Below are 22,050 nucleotides of genomic sequence, written 5' to 3' on the forward strand. Positions count from 1 at the left end.
CCACTACCCTACATTCATAGAGGTTCCCATTGTTCTATCTTTATAATGGATCCCAAATCAGTCTTGGGTTTTACACATTTGAAATCATGTACACCTAAGTTAGATTCATCCGTTCCATGATGAATCAAAGAAGCACTCCACCAACACTGATAGCTATAAGAGTTTGGGCCTTTTTTTAACATCATATCTTTGACTGGCATGTTTCTGCCCATTATCCAACAACATGAATATTTGTTTAGCCTCAGTAAAGAATGCCACAGATGACCTGCTAGCTGCAATTTAGCTCCAGGTTGCGTGTTACCTCACTGGGTTACTTCTCTGATACCAGCTCCTTCCCACTCACTCCTGAGAACCTGGGATGCTCAGAAGCATGGGGCATAAGAGACCACACCCACCTTTGTCCAAACATAAGCGTGGACTTGGTCTCAGCCTCATTGAAGACAGAGGGAGAACAGCAAATGACAATGGTGGTTCGACAGTTCCCGCCAAGCGAGTCCTGAAGAATTCGAGTCATCTTACTGTCTCGGTACGGCACGTGTGTTTTCTATTTAGGAAAAGAAAGAAAAGCCTTGGTTTTGACAGCCCATCCAAAGAAGAAACACAGAGACAAGCAAGTCAGTGACAGAGATGCTGAGCTTAGAAATACGTAAAATAGGAATTTGTGGCTGAATCTTTAGACCTCGCCCAAGTTCAGAACGCCTGTTCTGTGACCCAGGAAATTAGTGTCACCATTCACACATCTCAAGGGATGGGATCTCCCAGCAAGTAGAGTGCCCACGGCCAGGATTCCCTCTGTCCTTTTCCAAATGCGAAAAATACTGATTTGGCAAATGATGTGTTACCTATATTCTTACAACAAAAACAAACAAAAAAAAGAATTTCTGGAGTGCATAGGAAAGAGGGTGACCCAAAAGATGACATCATATAATATTATTTAATAGATGAAAACAGGATCACTTACTGTCCCTTCTGCCAAGGCAGAGATCACGTTTCCAAGAGCAGACAAAGACTTATTGATATTTTTAGCTTCATCGAGAACGGCTCCCTCGGCACCAGTTTTGCTGACCTACCAGGGAGAAGAGAAAGCAGTGAGGTACATGGGACACAGAAGCACCAAGTAGAAAATGCAAGTTAATAGAAGGGCAAAAGGAGAATCCTCCTGGAACGCAAGTGAAAATAAGAGTAAATAAGAGCCACATTGATAAATCCGTCCCTCGCGTGTGAGGCTGGGGATCTCTTCTCTCATCATTTTCCTCTCAATTAGGTTTTAGGGGAATGGCTGAAATGCTTCAAGTGGGAGAACTGTAGATGCTTCCCCTGGGGACATCAATCCAGGGAAACAAGGCTCCGAAAGTGCTATTTCCATGGCTAGGCAGGGGTCCTGAGAGACTGAAATACAGGCGCCACACTGGAGGGAGCGCACAGAGAAGCGCTAGGTAAGAAAAAACACTGTCCTGAGTCACAAAAAGTGGATATACAGTGAATTATAAGTTTCAAATTCAGGCAAAGGGCAACAGGTGGCAAGGATAGTTGTCCTGACTCTCTGTTTCTTCCCTACTTATTTCCTGGTATGGACTGAACTATGCCCCCACAATATACAATGAATTCCTGGTCCCTGTACCTGTGCAGGAAACCCTGGTGGTGTAGTGGTTAAGTGCTTCTGCTGCTAACCAAAAGGTCAGCAGTTCGAATCCACCAGGCGCTCCTTAGAAACTCTATGGGGCAGTTTGACTCGACGACAACGGGTTTAGTTTTTTTGTTTTGGTACCTATGCATGTGATCCTGTTTGGAAATAGATATTCTTTTGTTATGTTTATAAGGTCATAAGAGTGGGTTGTAAACCTAATCACTTCTGAGTTATAAAAAGCCCAGAACAGCGACAGAGACACACGCAGGGGGAAGACAGATGCCATGTGGCCATGTAAGGATCGTCTACAAGCCAAGGAACCATGTGACACCCAGGGCTACCGACAAAGAAGGAACTGACATGGCAGAGACACTGATGTGGACTTTTAGCCTCCCAAACTGTAAGATTTTGTGCTATTTGTGTTATGTAAACACTAGATAACTAAAACGTTCCCATGGGGGAAAAGGTAACAATTACCCAAAAGGCAAAAAACGTGGAGAGGCACGAAAAGTCAGGAAAATGTATATTACATTGTGAATTGGTCTTGTTTCCTCTGCAGTCAGAGGGACCACAGCTCCCCCTCTGCTGTGTTATTACTGGTAATTTCACATTTACAGCATTCACTCTAGGTATGGAGCAGCAGTTTACAGATGCCAGAAAAAATGCAGGAGCTCAACATGATTCATAGCTCCCCTGACTGGATAAATGATGCTGGGTGAGCAGCTGCTCTCTGAAGGGAGAAAAGGGGGGAAATGATTTTAAACCACAGAAAGATGGATTCCAATTACATATAAAGGAGAAATTCCTAATGATAGAGATGAATGCATTTCCTGGGGGAGGTTTTTGCAAATAGGATAGATTCTTATCTTTGTTGAAATTATGTGTGTGATACCCCTGCTTATGGATAGAGAAATAATGTAGCTCATGGGTCACAAATAATAATAGTCTATTCACTATGTGTTTTTCAAGGCGCTTTCATATTTAAGCATCTTAACTCCATGAAACATGCAAGACAGGTACTATCACTTCCCTTTACAGACAAGGAAGCTGAGCTCCGGTGACGTCAAATTGCCAGCCCAAGGAAAGCATGCCATTTAGGGGAGATGGGAAATAAAGCCCTGGGTTCTGTTCTCCTAAATAACATTGACACATTGTTGTAGGCACATACAAGGCAAAGCAAAACAGATGTGAACAAAAGGAACTATATAAAGCACGAGAACTTTAAAATGCCTCGTGAATATCACTTGCAATAGCCATCAACACTGTGCAGAGGACACACCTCTGTTCTGAACTGCCAGCATTGCTGCAATTAGGCCTGCAATACCCATCTCTGGGCTCTAAAGGGAAAGAGAAGGCAAGCCCGGAAAGAGTGAAGGGGTCGCTCAGGCTCTCTGCATCAACCCATGCAGTTGGTGTATCAGTAACACCAATCCTTCTAGTTAATGGTCAGTCTAGAACTAATATTGAATGCACCGTGGACTAGCAGAAAAACAAACATATTAGTCTTAGAGGAAATACAACCACAATGCTCCTTGGAAGCTAGGAAGGAGAGACTTCAGCTCCCTAACTTTGGACATGTCATCAGAAAGACCAGTTGCTAGTAAAGGACATCATGGTTGGCAAAGTGAGAGTCAGTGGAAGCGAGTGAAACCCTCAATGAGATGGGCTGACACAATAGCCAAAACAGTGGACCCAAACGTACCAACAGTCCTGAAGATGGCAGAGAACTGGGCAATGTTTTATTCTGTGAGGTAGCCATGAGTCAATGCCGACTCAACAGCAACCAACAACGACAGAACTAAACAATACTGCTTTGTCATTTCCATTGAGTGAACTTCTGTTTGAAACAAGTGACAAGCCCATACCAGCGAAATTTTTTATTTCCAACCATGAATATCCAGATGTTCTATGCTCACAGCTTTACAAAAGCATGCCAGAGGACAATGCAAGGAGCCATTACTTACTTGGATGTCCATGGCCATAACCAGCATACGTGTAACTCAGTGGTGTGGTACAGTAAACGAGGATCAGGGATACAGTTATGGAGACTGACTAAGCTTCACGGCTAGCCTGACAGAAATAATCAGGGTGACACCAGTGATGACGGAGGCCAGGGGGAATTTTTAGCATGGACTTGCTCTGTGATGTTGTCCAAGGGGATCGGGTTCTGGGAGGCCTATCTGGTGTGGCATATGAGCCCAGCAAGGGCCTGGCAGGGGATGGATACAGATGCCAAAGAGAACGTCTTGACACACCAAAAAATGGTTAGGGCTTGTAGCTAAAAGACTGACAACCGGCCTTGGCCTCAGTCTGAAGGAACCAAGGCCACCCATGTCAGACAAAGAGTCAGTCCATGCCTATTGCCCAGAGAACCAGGAAATGCAAAGAGCTCTCCAGGTTCCAAATCTTTTATCAGCAAAACAAGCCTGCAGGGGCAGGACTGTCACACTTCAATGGCCAAGCCCTTACCTAGCCTTCTTGAGTCTGGTACAACACAAGATCTTTCCTTTTCTCAAGTTCTGTCCCTCCTGTATTTGCACAATTTCTTTTGCTAGGCTAAGTTCAGACAAACGTTTGCCTGACATTGTCACCGAAGCCTACTGAGCATATATCAGAGTTAGCATTCAAAGCCCTTGCCTGTGACATGAATACGGGAATTTAGGACCAGAAAAGAAAGGGCAGGAAAACAAAGGTTAAATTTAATAACTTCTTGGCACAACATCAGAAACATTAAAAGCTCTTTAAAACCAGGCAATAGGAAGCTACAAAAATTATACCATTGCACACTGAAGCAAGCAACAGGGTAAAATTACAGATAATGCACATAAAGGACCAATTACCTTTTCGCTTCCAGCCAAATCAACCAGATAAAGCTTCCCGCTGAGTTTTTTTTCAGTCTCTACATTCTCTTGTTTAATATTTATCAGGAAGATACTGTGACTTCTAGAGCTGTGTTCATTCATGTCTGAAAAACAAAATAGTTTACGGCTCTACAAAGAACACATAAATTTAAGTAGTAAAGCCCTCACCTAAAAAGCAAAACAAATCATGCCCAATAGCTCCATCTTTTTAAGGAAGCCCAGCCAATTTTAAAATTTTTCTGAGACCACCGTTTCTTCTTAAAAACATCGCTTATTCCAGAAATAAAAGATCCAAAATGTCTCAAGTAGGACAGAAAGTCATGTAAAAATCTTAGTCATGGGTTGAAGATGACCCATTCTCTAGCTCGGACCAATGCCTCCATCCTCCAAGACCTAATCAAGCCTGACTCTCACCTTCAGGAGCTCAGATTCCTCCTGTAGCTCAGTTTAAGCCCCCCACGCATGCTAAGGCTCACAGAAGCTCTCAAAGATTAAATATGCTTCATTAGAATGGGGTACTAGAAATAAAAATGTTTTTGGACCCTGGACCTTGTCCACCAGGCACACAGAGACCCCAGAGACTGTCTTATTCAACCTCCACTACCAGTCATTTCTTAAAGCCACCTTACCAGAATGGTAAGAACAACAGTAACGTTCTAGACCAAAATAGTTGTTAGGTCTGCCATGAATAACTCATGATTAACAATAGTTTAAGAAACAGAGTGAATAACATTGTTACAAATAAGCGATGCTATTACTATAAGAATATCAATCTTACATTTTGTCATATATGTGCCTGTGTGGGTACATATGTACACATGTATTTTAAAGAAGAAAGAAAGGAGTGGAGTTCGGCCTACAGGTCTGGATTACAGGTCTGGATCACGGACTCACAGAACGTTGGGTTGGAAGAGACTTAGGATAGACCAGCCAGCGAGCCAGTGCTGGCCGGAATCCCTTCTACAACATGACAGGGGCCTGATTAACTCTGTGCAGCAGGCTTTACTTGGGGCAGCTAGGAGGATTAGAGAGTTCTTCCTGTGGTAGCTCGAAACCTGCCTCCCTGTAGCTTCGACATCCTACATCGTCCTAGCCATTCGGACCAGACAGAGCAGCTGACCCTCTTTCTTAAGGACAGCACCTTGAAGTTGTTAAAATATATTGTATTATCCACACCCCCCTCCCCCAATTTTTTTTTCTCTCCTCCAAGCTCCCTTCTTTAGTTCCTTCAGCTCCTCTTCATATGAACCTCAGAGAACTCTCCAGATACAAGGCACTGTTTCACTTGACTGCCAGACAGACTCCTACAGCACACACCCTCATGTTTGTGTCACAGCCACTGCTTTTCCAAACACCTTCACATCCACTACTTCAACTCCACCTCAGTGTCCGCCTCTCCTGGTTCGCAGGCAGGTGTTTTTAACCTAAGTGACGGGGAGGACCCTGACCATCACACTTACTTGTTACGGCCACGTGTCGGTTAGCTTTTCCTTCATCTATAACATCCATGACCTCTTCAGGGCTTGACACAAACCGCTCAGTGCACCCCTGGAACAGAGTCCACAGGTTCACCATTAACAACACTGAAAAGCAATAATATTTTAAAACAGCTAAACATTTCCCCATTTCTCTTCTAGAGGAGCAGATGAATACACAGGTTGAAATGTAGATCCAACAACTTTTCCTCCTTGCCTAGGGCTTGAATTCTACATTAAAGAAAATTCTGAGAAACCCTAGGAAAACCTAAAGTAAACCATAAAACAATTATCTGATTTTCTTAGATTTGTGAGTACATATTCATACTCACCAGCAGTGGATACAGGAGATTAAAAGAAGAAAATTAATGAAAGAAGAAGAAATGGACAAAGTTTGGTTTTGCCCTCCCATCTTTATTTAAAATTTTAGGCACCAAATTTAATTAAACACTTGGAAGTTCTAGGAATAATGCTATAAAAGATTTCCCCTAACTGTGAAATATAAACCCTTGCAACTCAATACCAAAGCTTCTTTAAATGTAAATATTAAATATTTGTTCACTTCTGCAGTTCTTATCTCTTAGACATCAGTGATAAAATTACATCAATGAGAAATAAAATTTAACCAGGTGAATATTAAATATAAGGAACATGGTTAAATAGCTGTATGCCCTTTATTGATAATATTCCGGGCATCTCATACAATAATTATGATGGTGAGTGGAGAGAAATCAATTGCATCACCAATCGAGTCTTCCTCATACCTTTACATATGGGACTCTGTTTTTATCTTCATGAACAGCCAAGTTTGTCTTGGACACTACAGAGATGATAATAACAACATGCAAAGAAGAAAAGAAAAGTTAAAGACCCTATATTGGAGGAAAAATAGAAATTGTTACAGAAGACAGGCAAATCTAATCTCTTTGCAATATGCAAGTTCAAGCCTTGGCTGAGAAAAAAGCATGTAGCCCGAAAGCAATAGAACACCTCTACAAGTTTTCATTAATTCTTTAAGCAGAAGTGCTAGAAATCCTTTCAAGCTCCCTGGATTTTAATTACAGAGCAAATAAAGAACAAGCACTGAGGTTACTCACCATCGAGTAAGTCCCTTATTTTGTCCAAGTAGATCTCAAAATAGGAAACCTGGTTAAAAACAAATTGAGTTTGAAACAGAAATGCCACACTGTATTTTGAAAACATCAGCATTAGAACTTATAAAATTTTTTGCCAAGCATAGCTAAGAAGAGTAAGAGAGGATCCAGAGTAAAGATACAGAGAATCCTGGGGTGCAGAGCTCTCGCCTGATTCTACTGTATTCCTCCTGCTTCTGATTCATCTGCCTGCTCTATGCCTCCCTGCCCAAGTGTGGACCACTCTCCATCCCCACACGTCACAGCCCCCTATAGTGTCAGTCCAGGTGTTGTTTCCATCATGTGCTAGGAACCCACTTATAGGATGACTCTAGGTTTGACCTTAAATAAGCCCCAACCAAGTTTCTGGGTATGTCAACAACCAGAATATAAAACATCCTTTGCAAGTAATTGTCTAAAATCAGTAGGACTCACCCACTTCAAGTATGATACTGACAGCTTCATCAGACCGGGAGAGAACATGAAGGAAGCAGGGAAGGGAGGTAATGGAAAGGTGCTGAAAAGGACGAGAGCTCAGAAAGAACTGGGTGGGGACTGGTGATGGTGGCCAAGTTTGTGGGGTGCAGGAAGGATTTGAACAAAATGCTATTTAATGGAAGGCAATGAGACTGTGAGAGGGGAAAAAAAGCATTCAAATTCATTATTCTCAACCCTCAGCCCCATCACCACCTGCACCAGCATCACCTATAGCATGTGTTTAAATTGGAGAGCCCTGAACTCTAATGCAGTTCTTTTGAATCAGAACCTCAGAGAATGAGACCTAGGAGTCTGCTCCTCAACTCCCCAGTTGGTTCTTATGCCTGCTGACCTTTGAGAACCACTGTTAACTGGATATCTGATCTTGGGCAATTAATTCACACATAACCAAGACCTTAAGCCTCAATTTTCCCATCTGTCAAATGAAGCCAATAGACTTTGGGATGTCAAAAATTCCCTCTAGGATTCTGTACTCTGCCTACATCTGCCATTTGCCTCCCAGATTAACAAGGAAATGGACCAAAAAGAGAACAGTTGTAAAGCTGGGATATGAACACGGCAGCTGGGGACCAACCCTGCCACTACAGGGGGCTGTGTGGATTCCCACCTGAACACTCGTCTGCCGCTGTCTATCATCGCTAACTTTACCACCCACTGAAACTTCTCCCCATTGCCTGAACCCTTAAGGGTCAGGCATGTCCAGTCCTAGGTATCGCTAACCAGGCCCTTCCTGCAACCAACTCAGCCTTAGTCTGATTCTCATTAAGGCCTTTCTGTTATCTTTGAAATCTTAAAACATGTGGGCTTATTTTCACAGACTACAGAGAAAATTCATTACATCTACAAAGCAATCGTGAACTAGATATTTAACAAATGGGGCAGTTAGAATCCTGTCCACATTAAGTAGAAAGAGAATTTTGATTTACGAATTTTTTACCACAGCACATACTGGTTATTATGTTTGAGTTTTGTTCTTGGTTTTCGTTTTGTTTTGTCCTTTCAAATTATTTATGAGACCAGGTGGAAGAAAAATAAATAGGCATTGTTTGGTATTAAGAAATAACGTGTTCTAAAACCTCTACAGGACTCATTTTCTGGGCCAGATTTTCAATAATGCCTTAATCTAGCCTCTTTTTCTTGATTAAGCCTGTCACTACACAGGTCAAAATACAAAGCAGTCAACAGCTAACCTGCCCACTTACACTTACTATTCATGAAATGAGTGAATGAGTGTGCATGGCTACAACTGCATAACAGAAACCTGGACTGTTAAATTTAGTCCTAGAGACTCAGAAGGTGGTGTGTTTTCCCTGTTATGCTACGGCTATTTTTATCTTAATAATTTTGATACGAGATCCTATTTTTATATATATACATTTTTATTCTGTTTTTGGTGAAAGTTTACACAGGAAATTCGGCTCTCATTTAACAATTTCTATACATACTGTTCAGTAACACTGCTTACATTCTTCACAATACCATTTTTTTTATTTCTACTTTGGTTGTTCTATTTCCATTAATCTAGCTTCCCTGTCCCCCCGTCTTCTCATCTCTGGTCTAGGGTAAATGTTTACCGTTTGGGTTCATCTAGATGATGATTTTGAGGAGCACAGTACTCATGAGTGATATAATATATTTTATGGGCCAATCTGTCATTTGACTGTAAGGTGACCTCTGGGAGTGGTTTGAGTTCCAAGTTTAAAGCGTATATCAGGGCAATGGTCTCTCAGGGGTTCATCTAGTCTCTACCAGTCCACTAAATCTTGCCCTTTTTTAGGTATTTGAGTTTTGTTCTACATTTCTCACACATTCTATCCAGGACCATCTATTGACTCCCTAGTCAGAACAATCAGTAGTGGTAGCCAGGCACCATCTAATTCTTCTGGTCTCAAGGTAGGTCATGTCATTGTTCATGTAGACTATTGGCTCTGTATACTTGTTTCTTCTTTGGGTATATGGTTTTCTTCTTTCTCTTTTGCTCCGGATGAGTGAAGACCAATAGTTGTATTTTAGATGGCTGCTCATAAGCTTTTAAGACTCCAGACACTACTCACCAATACAAGATCCTATTTTGAGGGCAGTAATTGGTTTAACATCTTACTCCAGGATTATCACATAAGAACTCTGCAGTAGTTTAAAGTATTTAAATGCAAGCAGCCTTAAAGATGTACTAAGCTCCTAAATCTTGATCCAATCAAAGCAATGAACTTCTGTATCCTTAGATACAAGAGCTCTGGCAAGAAATAGAGTCAGGCTTCAGCCAACACAGGGAACTGTAAGGAAAAGGGATTTTTCCAGATGTGTAATTTATAATTGGACAAACAGTTGTTGCCTTAGTAAAGGCACATAGCAGAAATAAGGGAGGAATGATAATATAATGGAAAAAGTACTGCATGTGGGGGGTTGTTCGAAGACCTAGGGTCTATTTTCAGCTCTGCCAATAATTTGGTATGTAACTTTGGCCATTTAATTCTACTTTCTTGAACTTCAGTTACCCTATCTCTGAAATGAAGGACCTGATGGACTAAGGTCTCAGCCTAAAGGGATATCTCTTGGGGCTGATCTGCTCAGCTCCACCTCCCTGCCTCCATGGTATCCTTCTCTACACGCTCTCCACAGTCACAGTGGCAGGGACCAGACAGCTAATAGGACCTGGAGTAAGCACCCACTGCAAGATGGGCCAGTGAGCCCCTTCCCTAGGGCATTTGGAAGTAGAAAGAGGGGAATTTGGGGCAAGAGCTGCCATGTTGCCCAAACAGGAAAAAGACAGTATGAAGCAAGAGAAGGATTAAAACAAGAGGGCAGAAAAGCAGTGGTTGTAATGGATATAGGGGTTTTTTTAGGATGATGAAAATGTTCTGGAATTATATAGTGGTCATGGTTGCATAACTTTGTCAATATATTAAATATCATTGAATTATACACTTTAAAAGGGCAAATTTTATGGTATGTGAATTATATCTCAATTTTGAAAAAGCTAAATAAAAGAAAAGTAGGGACTGGACTTCCTGATTCTCCACATCCCCCCAACTCCACCCTCAATGTCTTCCATCAGGTTCCTATCTTTTAACAGCTTCCTCTCTTCCCTTAAACAAGTGGCTTTCTGTCACTTACAAAGACATTCCAATGAATACATCCCTAATGCCAAATTTTATGACTTGACAGCTATAGTAAGAGAGTAGAAATCTCCCTTTCAGCTCAAATTTAAGCCAAACACAGGTTGTGGTAATAAAAAAGTAAAATAAAAACCACCAACAACAAAAATGAAAATAGAATGAGAAGAAGACAAACGAGAAGCATCCTCTTCTCCAACATTTCCCCAAGTATGTTCCTCAGAACGCCAGTGTTTTATACTCTGAGGGTAAAAAATGTTTCCACAGTCATATAAGCTGAGAAACAAAATATAGTACATGTCCTTTTGCATAGGTGAATAGCAAAACAGCACACTAAAGCTTCTGATAATTTACTCTTGTTCAGCAAAGCATTTTCCCAACTTATTTAGCCACCAAAAAAAAAAAAACCAAGCCCATTTCCATCGAGTCCATTCCGACTCATAGCAACCCTTTTTCTCTGGTATCCCACCTATAAACAATGAGAAACTGTGGTTCAAGGAACAAACTTTGGGAAATGCTATCCCAACCCAAACATGGACACATTCCAGTCATAGCTTCAGAAATCCACATGGTAAAGGGTAGAATTCAGGCAACTATCAAGATGATTCCATCCTAAACAAGGGCTTTTATTTTAGTTTTCTCAATATTTCAAGCCAACCATCCAGATATCTAAAAATTAGCCTAAGCATTAAATAAGAAATATTGCTTCTTTTACTATAGGGATGTTACTTAAACTCGATAAGATCATCTTTTACAGCAACATAAAGGAGAAAGTCCAAGAAACATGATTTTTGGCCCATTTCTTCTGTTGGGACTCCATCTTACCTTGATGTGAAATTCCAGGTTTTCATCCATGGAATAGATATGATCAAAGATGTCGTGTGCGATCCTTGGGATGATTCCCATAAGTTGAGGGTCATGCAGCTTTCCCTAAAACCAGAAAATACAAACACAGGCAGTTTAAAAGCTCTGGGAAGTATGTGAATGAGAAAATGGATCATACCTCAGTTTTCTAAACAGAACTCCATGGAACAGGGAGTACACACATGGACTATCTGCTCTCTTGGGGACCTACCTGACATGCTAACAGACCGAAAGTGACAGAATAACTCAATGTGTTGGCCTTTATAGCCAGCAGGGGAGAGCTTGTTCTGTAACACCACAGTATAAATCATGCTGCCACTCAGGGCAGCAAATCTGTGTGTGTGTGTGTGTGTGTGTGTGTGTGTGTGTGTGTGTGTGTGAGAGAGAGAGAGAGAGAGAGAGAAAGAGGGAAAAAGAGCAGGAGAATGAATGAGAATATATGGGCAACTTCAATGTATTAAACGTGGTTTTTGTTTTTTAATTTTTAGAACCTAGAAGCCTAAGTTAATCTCCTCCAATGAAATCTCCTTGAGAGTGAATAGGCATAATTTCACTAATGTCATTATTGCTCAAAAATGTGATACCTTCAGTATCACTTTACAAGCCCATCAAAAAAATCAGTTGTATCAGCTTCTTTTTAAAATCTGTCATTCCCAGTTGGATGACTGACTCCAAATAATTTCTGGTTGTACTTAAATCCACTTTTTAAATATTTTCCTATTCTTTTTTCCATTTCTATTCATTTTACCTAAAGGGTAAATCCATTTCTATGATCCAAAATTTGCCACCTCCGAAAACATTGAAAAATTTATGCTATAGGATCTAAGGTAATTCCTCAGGAAAAGTTCTGAAAGTATTTAAAACAATAGCCTTAGCATTGACATAAGTGTACAGCTTTGAAAGAGCCTTTCGTTAGGCCCACACTCAAATGAGCATGTAAGTTCTTCTATACGTGTGTTAAAGAATCCATCTGAGCACAGATACACAGCCTGCAGGTCTGAAGTGGTAACTGGCAACTGTATACCTGAAATACAAATACAAATCTGGGCAAAAGACCTCTTTAAAGTGTTAAAAAGCAAAGATGTCACCTTGAAAACTAAGGAGAGCCTGACCCAAGCCATAGTGTTTTCAATCACCTCATATGCATGCCAAAGTTGGATGATGAATAGAGAAGACCGAAGAAGAACTGATGCTTTTGAATTATGGTGTTGGTGAAGAATACTGAATATACCATGGACTGCTAAAAGAACAAACAAGTCTGTCTTGAAAGAAGTACAACTAGGATGCTCCTTAAAGCATGTATGGCAAGACTACGTCTCACATAATTTTGGACATGTTATCAGGAGAGATGAATTCCTGGAGAAGGGCATCATGCTTGGTAAAGCAGACAGTCAGCGAAAAAGAGGAAGACCCTCAATGAGATGGACGGACACAGTGGCTGCAACAATGCACTCAAGCATAACAACGATTGTGAGGATGGCACAGGACCAGGCACTGTTCGTTCTGTTGTACATAGGGTTGCTATGAGTCAGAACTGACTCGATAGCACCTAACAACAACATAACAACAAAGACCTGAAACATTTTCCATGCCTTTTTTAAAAAAAGGAAAAAAACCAAACTCACTGCTGTCAAGTCGATTCTGACTCATAGCAACCCTATAGGAGAGAGTAGAACTGCCCCACAGAGTTTCCAAGGAACACCTGGCAGATTCAAACTACCAACCTCCATACCTTTAGGAAGTTACAAAACTCTAGGAGCAAATGGAACTGGAAGAAAAGTAAAAAACTCAGTTTCTTCTTCAGTCTTCCAAAAACCAAAAAACCAAACCGCTGTCGTCGAGTCAATTCCGACTCACGGCAATCATATAGGACAGAGTAAAACTGCCCCGTAAGGTTTCCAAGGAGCTGCTGGCAGATTTGAACGGCTGACCTTTTGGTTAGCAGTCATAGCTCTTTAACCACTGTTGGGCTCCAGGGATGCTAACAATCTTCACAATTTTGACTCATACCCTTGTTCTAAATCTGTCCAATACCTGGAAGATCTCTTTCCTTGTTCTCAATTAAACCCTCTTTTTTTCTTCAGGGGTTCATCACATCGTGCCTCTCTGGAAGGCTGAGTTTCAAGCCAACATTTGAGTTACTAAAAGCAAGAACTCATGTGAACCCCAACCCTAAATACAAGCCACAACTCACTTTATATTATTAAGCCAGCTCCTCACACCTGACTCCTGGTCTTCCACTCTATTAAATGCAAGAGAAAGACTGAATTCAGATGCATCTAGCCTCTGGCAACATTCTCTGGGAAAATGGGTACTCCTTGGCACACCCTCATCTGTTAAGAATCTTAACTCACTTTACGTGTTTATATTCTGTGTTTTAGTCAGGCTGTAAAATCCCTAATGACAGGGATGGCTGGTACACATGTATTCTCCCTGCCCCCATGCTTATGATACTCAGTACAGCATAGTAGTAACTATCACATAGAATTATTGTGGAATTTTAATTAAATAGCTTATATAAAGTGCTTAGTAATACATTAAGGGTTCAATAAGTGTTATTATATTACTCAGCTCATAGCAAGTTCTCATTAACCAGGAACTTATTTGACCTAAAGAGTTTGAAAACACATTTCTATCCCAGACCATTAATACATATCATATGAAAACAGCACCAAATAACTGAGGCTAGAGTCTCAAATCAGGAATTTTTAAATTGCATAGGCTACCATAAACATACAATAAATCAGAGAGTGATCACCATGTATCCTCAGCTGTGGAAACTGTTAGCAGAAATAATACCTATGGCACAAATGCATATCTCTGCCTGATCAAATCAGAGAACTCTCCCCCACCTACACCCTCCAGAGCTCTTTAATAATTCATGATAACTTTTAGCTTCTCCTTTGGGGTCCATGGCCAGGGAAGAATGATTGATAATCCAAAAATCATTTCTAATTGACTCAATCTGCTTCCCTAGATGCTTTCCCTTTCAACACATTTATCTTCCGATTGATTCCTGGTTTATACAAGTACTGGCATCCCTTTGTGTGCCCTTTGCCAGGGTTAAGACCAAGGCAGAATCAGGGATAGGTGTTCCTGAAGGTCCACCTTAAAATCACATGAGAGGGAAGTAAATGTTGAGAAGGCATGATAACACCAAGCACGTTGACAGAAGTGACACCCAAATCTACCACAGGATTAGGGCTATGTTGCTTGATCTAGCTCATAAGCCAAGAGTGGTGAGGGTCTTTATGCTCAGTCAACTGAGCCTGCCAACAAAATCTGCAAGTGTGTGTGCGCGTGCATGTGTGCGTGTCTGTGAAAGAGAGAAAGAGAGGTGTCCCATAAAGGTCTTCACGGCTTCTACATTGATTATCTTGCAAACGAAATATACACACACAATAAACAACTCAGGCAATAAAAACGGGTAGAGAAGCAGAGAACTATAGAAACTCAGAGGACAGAAAAGTCCCTTCCACCTGGGGTGATGTTGCATGGCGTCCTTGAGGACACAAACCTTGAGAGATGAATAAGCTTAAAGATAGGCCAAGAGGATGTAGGAGGAAAGATGAGATGGGAGTAACACAACAAAGTTACAGGAGCTGAGAAAGAACAATACCCCCGTGAAGAAAACATTTTAGTTTGACTGGAGGTTCAGGGGTGGACTTGAATAGCAAAGAAATACACCATCTTATCATCTCATTTCTCCCAGAAAACAGAAATGGAAAAACATTTTTATAACTGGATCCTGTACAGTTCTTTCCCAAAACTTTTCCCATTTCTGAATGTGACCTTCTGGGAGCACTATGAAAGAAGAAACAAGACCCAGGCCATTTGCCATTGAACAAGACTCTCTTTGTTCTAGCCCTAATGGCCTCCTTGACCTCCTGAGCAGGAGAGTTTCCTGAAACATTTAAGACTGGAAGGCAGGGAGCCAGTTAGCGCACAGGAGAATCAGTGCACTCAGCAGCTCATTAAAAACCACTTGGCCCGCCTGGCCCAGGCGCTGGGAGCCTGCACCATTCAGGACGGCCCCAGGTGTGCCATCGGGCACTGGAAAAACACAGGGTATCTCCCTCCATTTATATCAGTGTGCTGAAGAGAGTCATGAGAAGTCCTTTCCAGAAATCACACACTGAACAAAAAGAAAGCCTCCTTTCTCCACTGCATCCAGCACCTCCAGAAACCTTCCTCCAAGCCCTCCCCATGAGCTTGGACTTCACAAGCCCAGGGCTCTCTGCCTTACCATGTCCTACCAGCTTATCACCAACACTGTTAAGCATTTCTTTTTTTTTTTTTTTACTGAAAATCCTCCTTAAATGCTCCATCGTGAGAGGCTAATCTTTCCAATTTTATGTAGGTTTATCTGTTTGTTCCCCTCAATAGAAGGTAATGGAATCACCACTATACGTCAGACAAAAATGAGGAGATTAAAATGAAAAACAGCTTTAAAACGTGACTATTCAGGGAGTTAACATTCCCTTCTCCTAAAGCCTCTGAAAGATCACAATGTATAATTCCAAATACATAAAATCCTCCTTTCAGATGTTGCAGACTCTGCAGATTTTTTTATTTAATTGCATTCCAGGGTCCTGGATTTCTTGGTCTCCTACAGTCTCTGTGACTTCAGCTTGGGGATTCTCCTTTCCTGTCCCAAAATCTCTCCTTCCTTTTTGCCATCTCTCATTAACCTACAGAAAGAACCAGATGAAGTTGGGCGGGGGTGGGAGAGTACTAGGAAAGGACTCACATCCACACTACCCCTTCTTACTATAGGCATCATATGCAATCTTCCAAAGTCACAATAAAGAAAAACAACTCATGCAGGGAATCTTTTAAAACTGACAAGGATGAAGAGACCACAGAATTTAAGGAACTGCAGGCGTGACCTCTGCAGAATACATTTTCCGTCAGGCCCCCCTTGAGTGGCCACACTGCTGTAGGCACTGTTTAAGCTTACACCTTGAAGCTGAGAGGGCATGTTGTCACTGCTGGTTGTAATCGAGTTACCTCCAACTCATAGCAACCCTGTGTACAACAGAACAAAGCACTGTCTGGTCCTGCGCCATCTTCAGGATCGTTGGCTTATTTGACCCCAGTGTTGTAGCCACTGTGCACTTTGAGTGCCTCTTAACCTAGGGGCTCATCTTCCAGCACTGTATCAGACAGTATTCTGTTGGGATCCACAAGGTTTTCATTGGCTAATTTTCAGAAGTAGATCACCAGGTCTTTCCTAATCTTGAAAATCTGCTGAAGCTTGTCCACCATGGGTGACCCTGATGGTATCTGAAATACTCACAGCATAGCTTCTACCATTACAGCATCATGCAAGCCACCAACGTATGACAAACTGACAGACGAGTGGTGGACAGAGAGCTTAAGAAGCTCTAATTTAACAAACATTCTCCAATTTTAGTTTTAACTAGCCTTCCTCCCCTTCCCCAAATAAGATGTTACGTTAGGGAGAGGTCTCTCCCTTGATAGTTTAAATTTCTGACATTTAGCAAACACCTTGTATTACCCAAAAATGCATTAGCCCCAAAGCTAAAAAGATCACTCCAGAAAACAATTCCTAAGTTTGGGGGTTATAAACAGTGAATTTTTTTTTTTTCTTGTATATAGTTTAATAATATCCCCAAAGCCTACAGACTGATTCCTAAGTTGCTGTCTTATTCTGATATGCATTTATATGACTTATAAAGGAGTTTTTTGTTTGTTTGTTTCCCACAGCTACAAAGACTCAGGAAATCTATACATGCAATTTTTCTAGAGTCTAAAAGGTCAAGGGTCTGGGGCTCAGTAAGAGAGAGGCTGGCAACCAGCCGGGGGCAGAGCCAGGGTCACAGTGCCTGCGTCTCCAAGGCATCCACTGTGGGATGTGGGACACAGAGAAGACGTGCCAGGGAACAGTCCTACTCAGCCGAGAAGAGGCAGCAAATAAACCTCAGGCTTCCTCTAATCTGTGCGGTCTGTGAACCACTTTGTCTTCAGCAAAATGGGTAAAAGTACGTCAACACAACAGAAGTGAGATCCTCCAGAGCCGTACCCGACACGTGAAATCAGTGAGAATAGAACATCAGAGCCCTGAGGACTTTAGCCTCCTGCCTTTGAAATCTCCTCTTCAACAGGAATGATTCAAAAGCTAAACCAATTCTGTAGCAGCTGTCTCTGTTAGAGTCCCAGGAGGTTACCGTAAATGAAAAAACCTAAGCTTGAAGGATTAGAGATTCATCTTATCCTGCTGCTTATAAGCTGAATTCCCCAAACTCCCTCAGTGCAGTTTCTCATAATAGCCACTGTCTCTGCCTCGTCTCCCTGTCAGGTGGGCCTAGCCTTTAGAAGAATTCTCCAGCCCTGAAGGCCTTATAGGAGTCCAAGGTAAAAAGCAGGGCAACAGGAAGTAAAAGGGGCCAATTTTGTTGGTAGACATGCTTTGTCTGGAGGGCACACCCTGACGCTGCAGAGATCTACAGCTAGCAATTTGGGCTGGGGTCACGCCCTCGATTACCTACCAAAAATTAAAACTAAGCCAAGTGCCACAAAGTTGATTCTGACTCATGGTGACCCCATGTGTTGCAGAGAGAACTGTGCTCCATAAAGTTTTCAAGTCTGTGATCTTCTGGACGCAAACTGCCAGGCCTTTCTTCTGAAGAGCCTCTGGGTGGGTTCGAACCATCAACCTTTCTGTTAGTAGCCAACCGCTTAGCCATTTGCGCTACCCAAGAGCTCCACAAGGGCCAGATATATAAGTAAATGAAGAAGGATGCTAAATTTAAGTTCATATTCACTCACTATGTACACACAATGAACTAGAGACTAGAGAACCCTAGGGAGCCCAGCCCCACGCATGGGATATCCTTGGCCACCACAAGGGACCATTTTAACAAATATTTTTTTAAATCCCTTTTATGGGACTGCCATTGTTCTAGGTAGTAGAAATGTGAATAAAATAGAATTGTAAATAAAAATAAAAATTGTTCACCTGAACAAGACAATGAAGATCCCTGCTCTAGTGAAGCTTGCATTTTATATTATGGTGAAACTCACCCAGTGTTGCCAGACCTTCAAAATTTTCAACTGAATTTGGAAAAATTAGAATTGTGTGAAATCATGCCATTTTAAAAAGCTGTCTGCAATTAAAAAAAAAAAAATCACTATGTGGGCCAAACAAAAGTATGTCTGAATCTGGCCCATAAGCAAACTCCTCTTATCTGACCTGCAGACTTTTATTCTAAGGGGACTCCCCCCGACCCCTGCCACCCCAAGGTCCTCTTAAGGGTAAATGATTTTCACAACAGGCTTTGTCAGTTAGACTGGGGCTGGAGTTCATAAGGACACTCGTACCACTACTTAGTTTATGGGAGATTATTTTTTATTGGAATTTATTATTACCATTTTGAAAGAGGAGCACTGGTGATACAGTGGTTAAGAGCTCAGCTGCTAGTCAAAAGGTCAGCAGTTTGAATCTACCACCGGCTCCTTGGAAACTCTATGGGGCAGTTCTACTCTGTCCTATAGGGTCGATATGAGTTGGAATCAACTCGATGGCAATGGATTTTTTATTTCGACAGAGCTATCAACAAAGAGTTTCTTAAAATGCTGAACACTGAGACTTTATTACTCACAATATTCTAAAACTCCTCAAAGACATAAGAAATTCGCCAGATGTAACCATCTCCTTAACCATCTCCACTGCTCAGTAAGAAAGTGTCAGTGGATTCAAGAGTTCCGTTCAGTCAACTCAGAGAATGATATTACAGCATGCCACACCCTTACCTCCATGGTGTGGGTTTTTCCTGATGAAGTCTGTCCATATGCAAAAATTGTCCCATTGTAACCCTCAAGGACATCTGCGAGCAAGAAAAAAGAAAATAAAATTAATTCATTACTTTGATCATATGTTGTTGTTGCTTGCATATTTTAAAATTACATTTTTCCAAATGCCATCTTTCGTTTTTCACACAAATGATACATTTCAACTCCATTTGCATTTTAAGTAGAATTGTCAGATAAAGGCAGAAGTGAGGGCCTCCAGTGCTCTACCAAAAGATGGAAATGGCCTCACATTTCTACAGAATATATTAATGAAGAAGGAGGCAGGCAAGCTTTCTCTCTGTAATGTCACAATTAAGTCAGAGACATCAAGCAGAACACTGTTTTAAGCAGAAGGATGCTTGAGTGTTCTTCTATTAGGTGATCTCTTGAGATCAGCTGAGGAGAAAAACATTACCGGTGCCCTCAGTTTCTGAAGGGAGGTGTAGAATAGAATTTTTTTCCTAAAGATCTGATTTAGGCTGGTTTAAACCGCTGGCCTAGGCGAGCCTCTTGGGGAGGTTTCTCTAGAAGACCACAACACAGCTCCTTCAGAACAGAGCTAAGCCATAGCTGGGGAAGGAACAAGGGGCCCCACTCTGTAAAATGAGTCACAGGGTGACAATTGAATTAGCCCGGAAACCAGCAGAGCCCTGACTCAAATTTAATGCTTCTGTTTTTTCTGGGACCGTGCTAGCAAGATGACCCAGGCTTCTCAGCATCCGAAATGGCTTTTAATTATACAACAAGCACACTGTGCAAACCCCCATTAGACACAGGGACGGGGGAGGCACATGGACAGAGGTTACTTTTTGCTAAAGAGCTGAAGATTATCTGTGGGAACTGTTTCACAGCAGCAGAGGTGACTATATTTAGTGCTCATGTCCCTCCTGCTTTCCCTAGTTCCTCCTTTATCCACAAAAACACTGCCAAAAGGGGAAGGATGCATAATTAATATCCTTGACCCACCATCTCTGCATAATGAGTCCCTGGGTGGTACAAATGGTTTACTCACTCAGCTGCTAACCAGAAGTTTGGAGATTTGAGTCCACCCATCAAAAACCAAAAAACCAAACCTGTTGCTGTCAAGTTGATTCTGACTCATGGAAGCCCTGGCGATCTACTTCTGAAAAAATCAGCCATTGAAAACCTGTAGAGCACAGTTCTACTCTGAAATACATGGGGTCGCTATGAGTCAGAACTGACTGGACAAGCAACTGGGTTTTGACTTGACATTTGGTATAAGGAGTAAGTTCTTCATTTGCATAAGGTGGGTAGGGGTAGGGGTAGAGAGAGGCCTTGTTTAAAAAAAAATAATAATCAAGCCAATCAGCTCCATCTATTTCAGAACAGATTTTGAAATCGTTTTTTTTTTTTCTTCTTTATGATACTGGTTAATTTTTGTTTTGTTAGGTTGTCTAAATTTTTTTTTTTTAATTCTATTGTGCGTTAGGTGAAAGTTTACGGTGGAAATTAGTTTCTCATTCAAAAATTTATACACAAATTGTCTTGTGACATTGGTTACAATCCCTGTGAGCACTCTCTCCCTTTCCATAACGGGTTCCCTGTGTCCATTCTTCCAGTTCTCCTGTCCCTTCCTGTGTTTTCTTTTAATACACAATTTGCTGATCTGAGGTTGTTAGAATGTGAGCTAGGATCAGAAAACAGGATTTTCCTTCAGGAAGCAAAAAAGGGAAAAATTAAGTGACATGATTTTTTTTTTTTTTAATTCTAGCAGTTCTCAAGAGTTTTATCAAGCTATACTAAGAGAAAGAGAATGTTCACACGTATCAGACTTCTGGTAATGGTTTCCCTGGTAACAGTGGGAAGCAAAAACTTGGAAGAGAGCTTCAGATGTCACGAAAATGCCCACTTGCTCAGAGATGATTACCGAGGTCTGAAAACGGTGGCCAGAGCAGATGTTCTTACACTATCATGACTATGAAGTGCTTAGGGGGACCCAAGGTAAAGAGGTCTCACCCTTTAGGTGTATATTTAAAACTCTATATTCTAAGCACAAACAACTCCAGACAATTGGAATGCCAGCTACCTTCATGGTACTAATGTTAGCTGCCGTCGAGTAGGTCCTCAACTCAGGACAATTTCATGTACAATGGAACAAAAATGCTGCCTAGTCCTGTGCCCATGATTGGTTATGGATCAGACTGGACCATTGTGATTCAGAGGGTTTTCATTGGTTAATTTTCAGAACTAGATTACCAGGCCTTTCTTCCTTGTCTATTTTAGTCTGGAAGCTGCACTAAAACCTGTTTAGCATCACAGCAACTTGCAAGCCTCCACTGACACACAGGTGGTGGCTGAGACACACTGGCCAGAAATCAAGCCTGGGTCTCATGCATGGAAGGTGAGAACTCTATCACTGAACCACCAATGACTCACATTCACAGTACTAAAGTTTCTATTTATTGGAAATTAAACATCATCCCCAAAACTAAACGCGCCCTTCCTTATGCCCCTGAGTGTGAAAAGACAAAGACCCTCTAAAGCACTTTGGGGCCCTTAGCCCAGATGTAGAGCTAAGGAAGCCAAGGCCAAGGAGAACAGCCCCCTCTGCTCCTTGTAGAGGGGTCACAGTCCTGAACCCAGTCCGCTACCCTAGAAGTGCACCTGCCCCAGAGAGGGGGGCTCTGAGAGACCTACCATACC

At 41.7% G+C, this 22,050-nt stretch overlaps 1 protein-coding gene across 2 annotated transcripts in view; it reads right to left on the bottom strand.

The window, feature by feature from the left end:
• The window catches only part of KIF5C (kinesin family member 5C), a 208,426-nt gene that overhangs the window by 94,548 nt on the left and 91,828 nt on the right, over positions 1-22,050 (bottom strand). Inside the window, exons 3-10 of one of the 2 annotated variants that reach the window (XM_003405850.4) lie at positions 19,348-19,421; positions 11,533-11,637; positions 7,061-7,109; positions 6,728-6,783; positions 5,949-6,036; positions 4,468-4,592; positions 962-1,066; positions 396-544 (exon numbers count right to left, since the gene is read on the bottom strand). In XM_003405850.4, the coding sequence (XP_003405898.1) occupies positions 396-544; positions 962-1,066; positions 4,468-4,592; positions 5,949-6,036; positions 6,728-6,783; positions 7,061-7,109; positions 11,533-11,637; positions 19,348-19,421 (751 nt within the window). Of the gene's footprint in view, positions 1-395; positions 545-961; positions 1,067-4,467; positions 4,593-5,948; positions 6,037-6,727; positions 6,784-7,060; positions 7,110-11,532; positions 11,638-19,347; positions 19,422-22,050 lie in introns of those variants that run through there. The other variant, XM_023542961.2, reaches the window with a different exon arrangement.

Source organism: Loxodonta africana, chromosome 6 (genome assembly GCF_030014295.1).
Source record: "Loxodonta africana isolate mLoxAfr1 chromosome 6, mLoxAfr1.hap2, whole genome shotgun sequence".
Taxonomy (NCBI): Eukaryota; Metazoa; Chordata; class Mammalia; order Proboscidea; family Elephantidae; genus Loxodonta; species Loxodonta africana.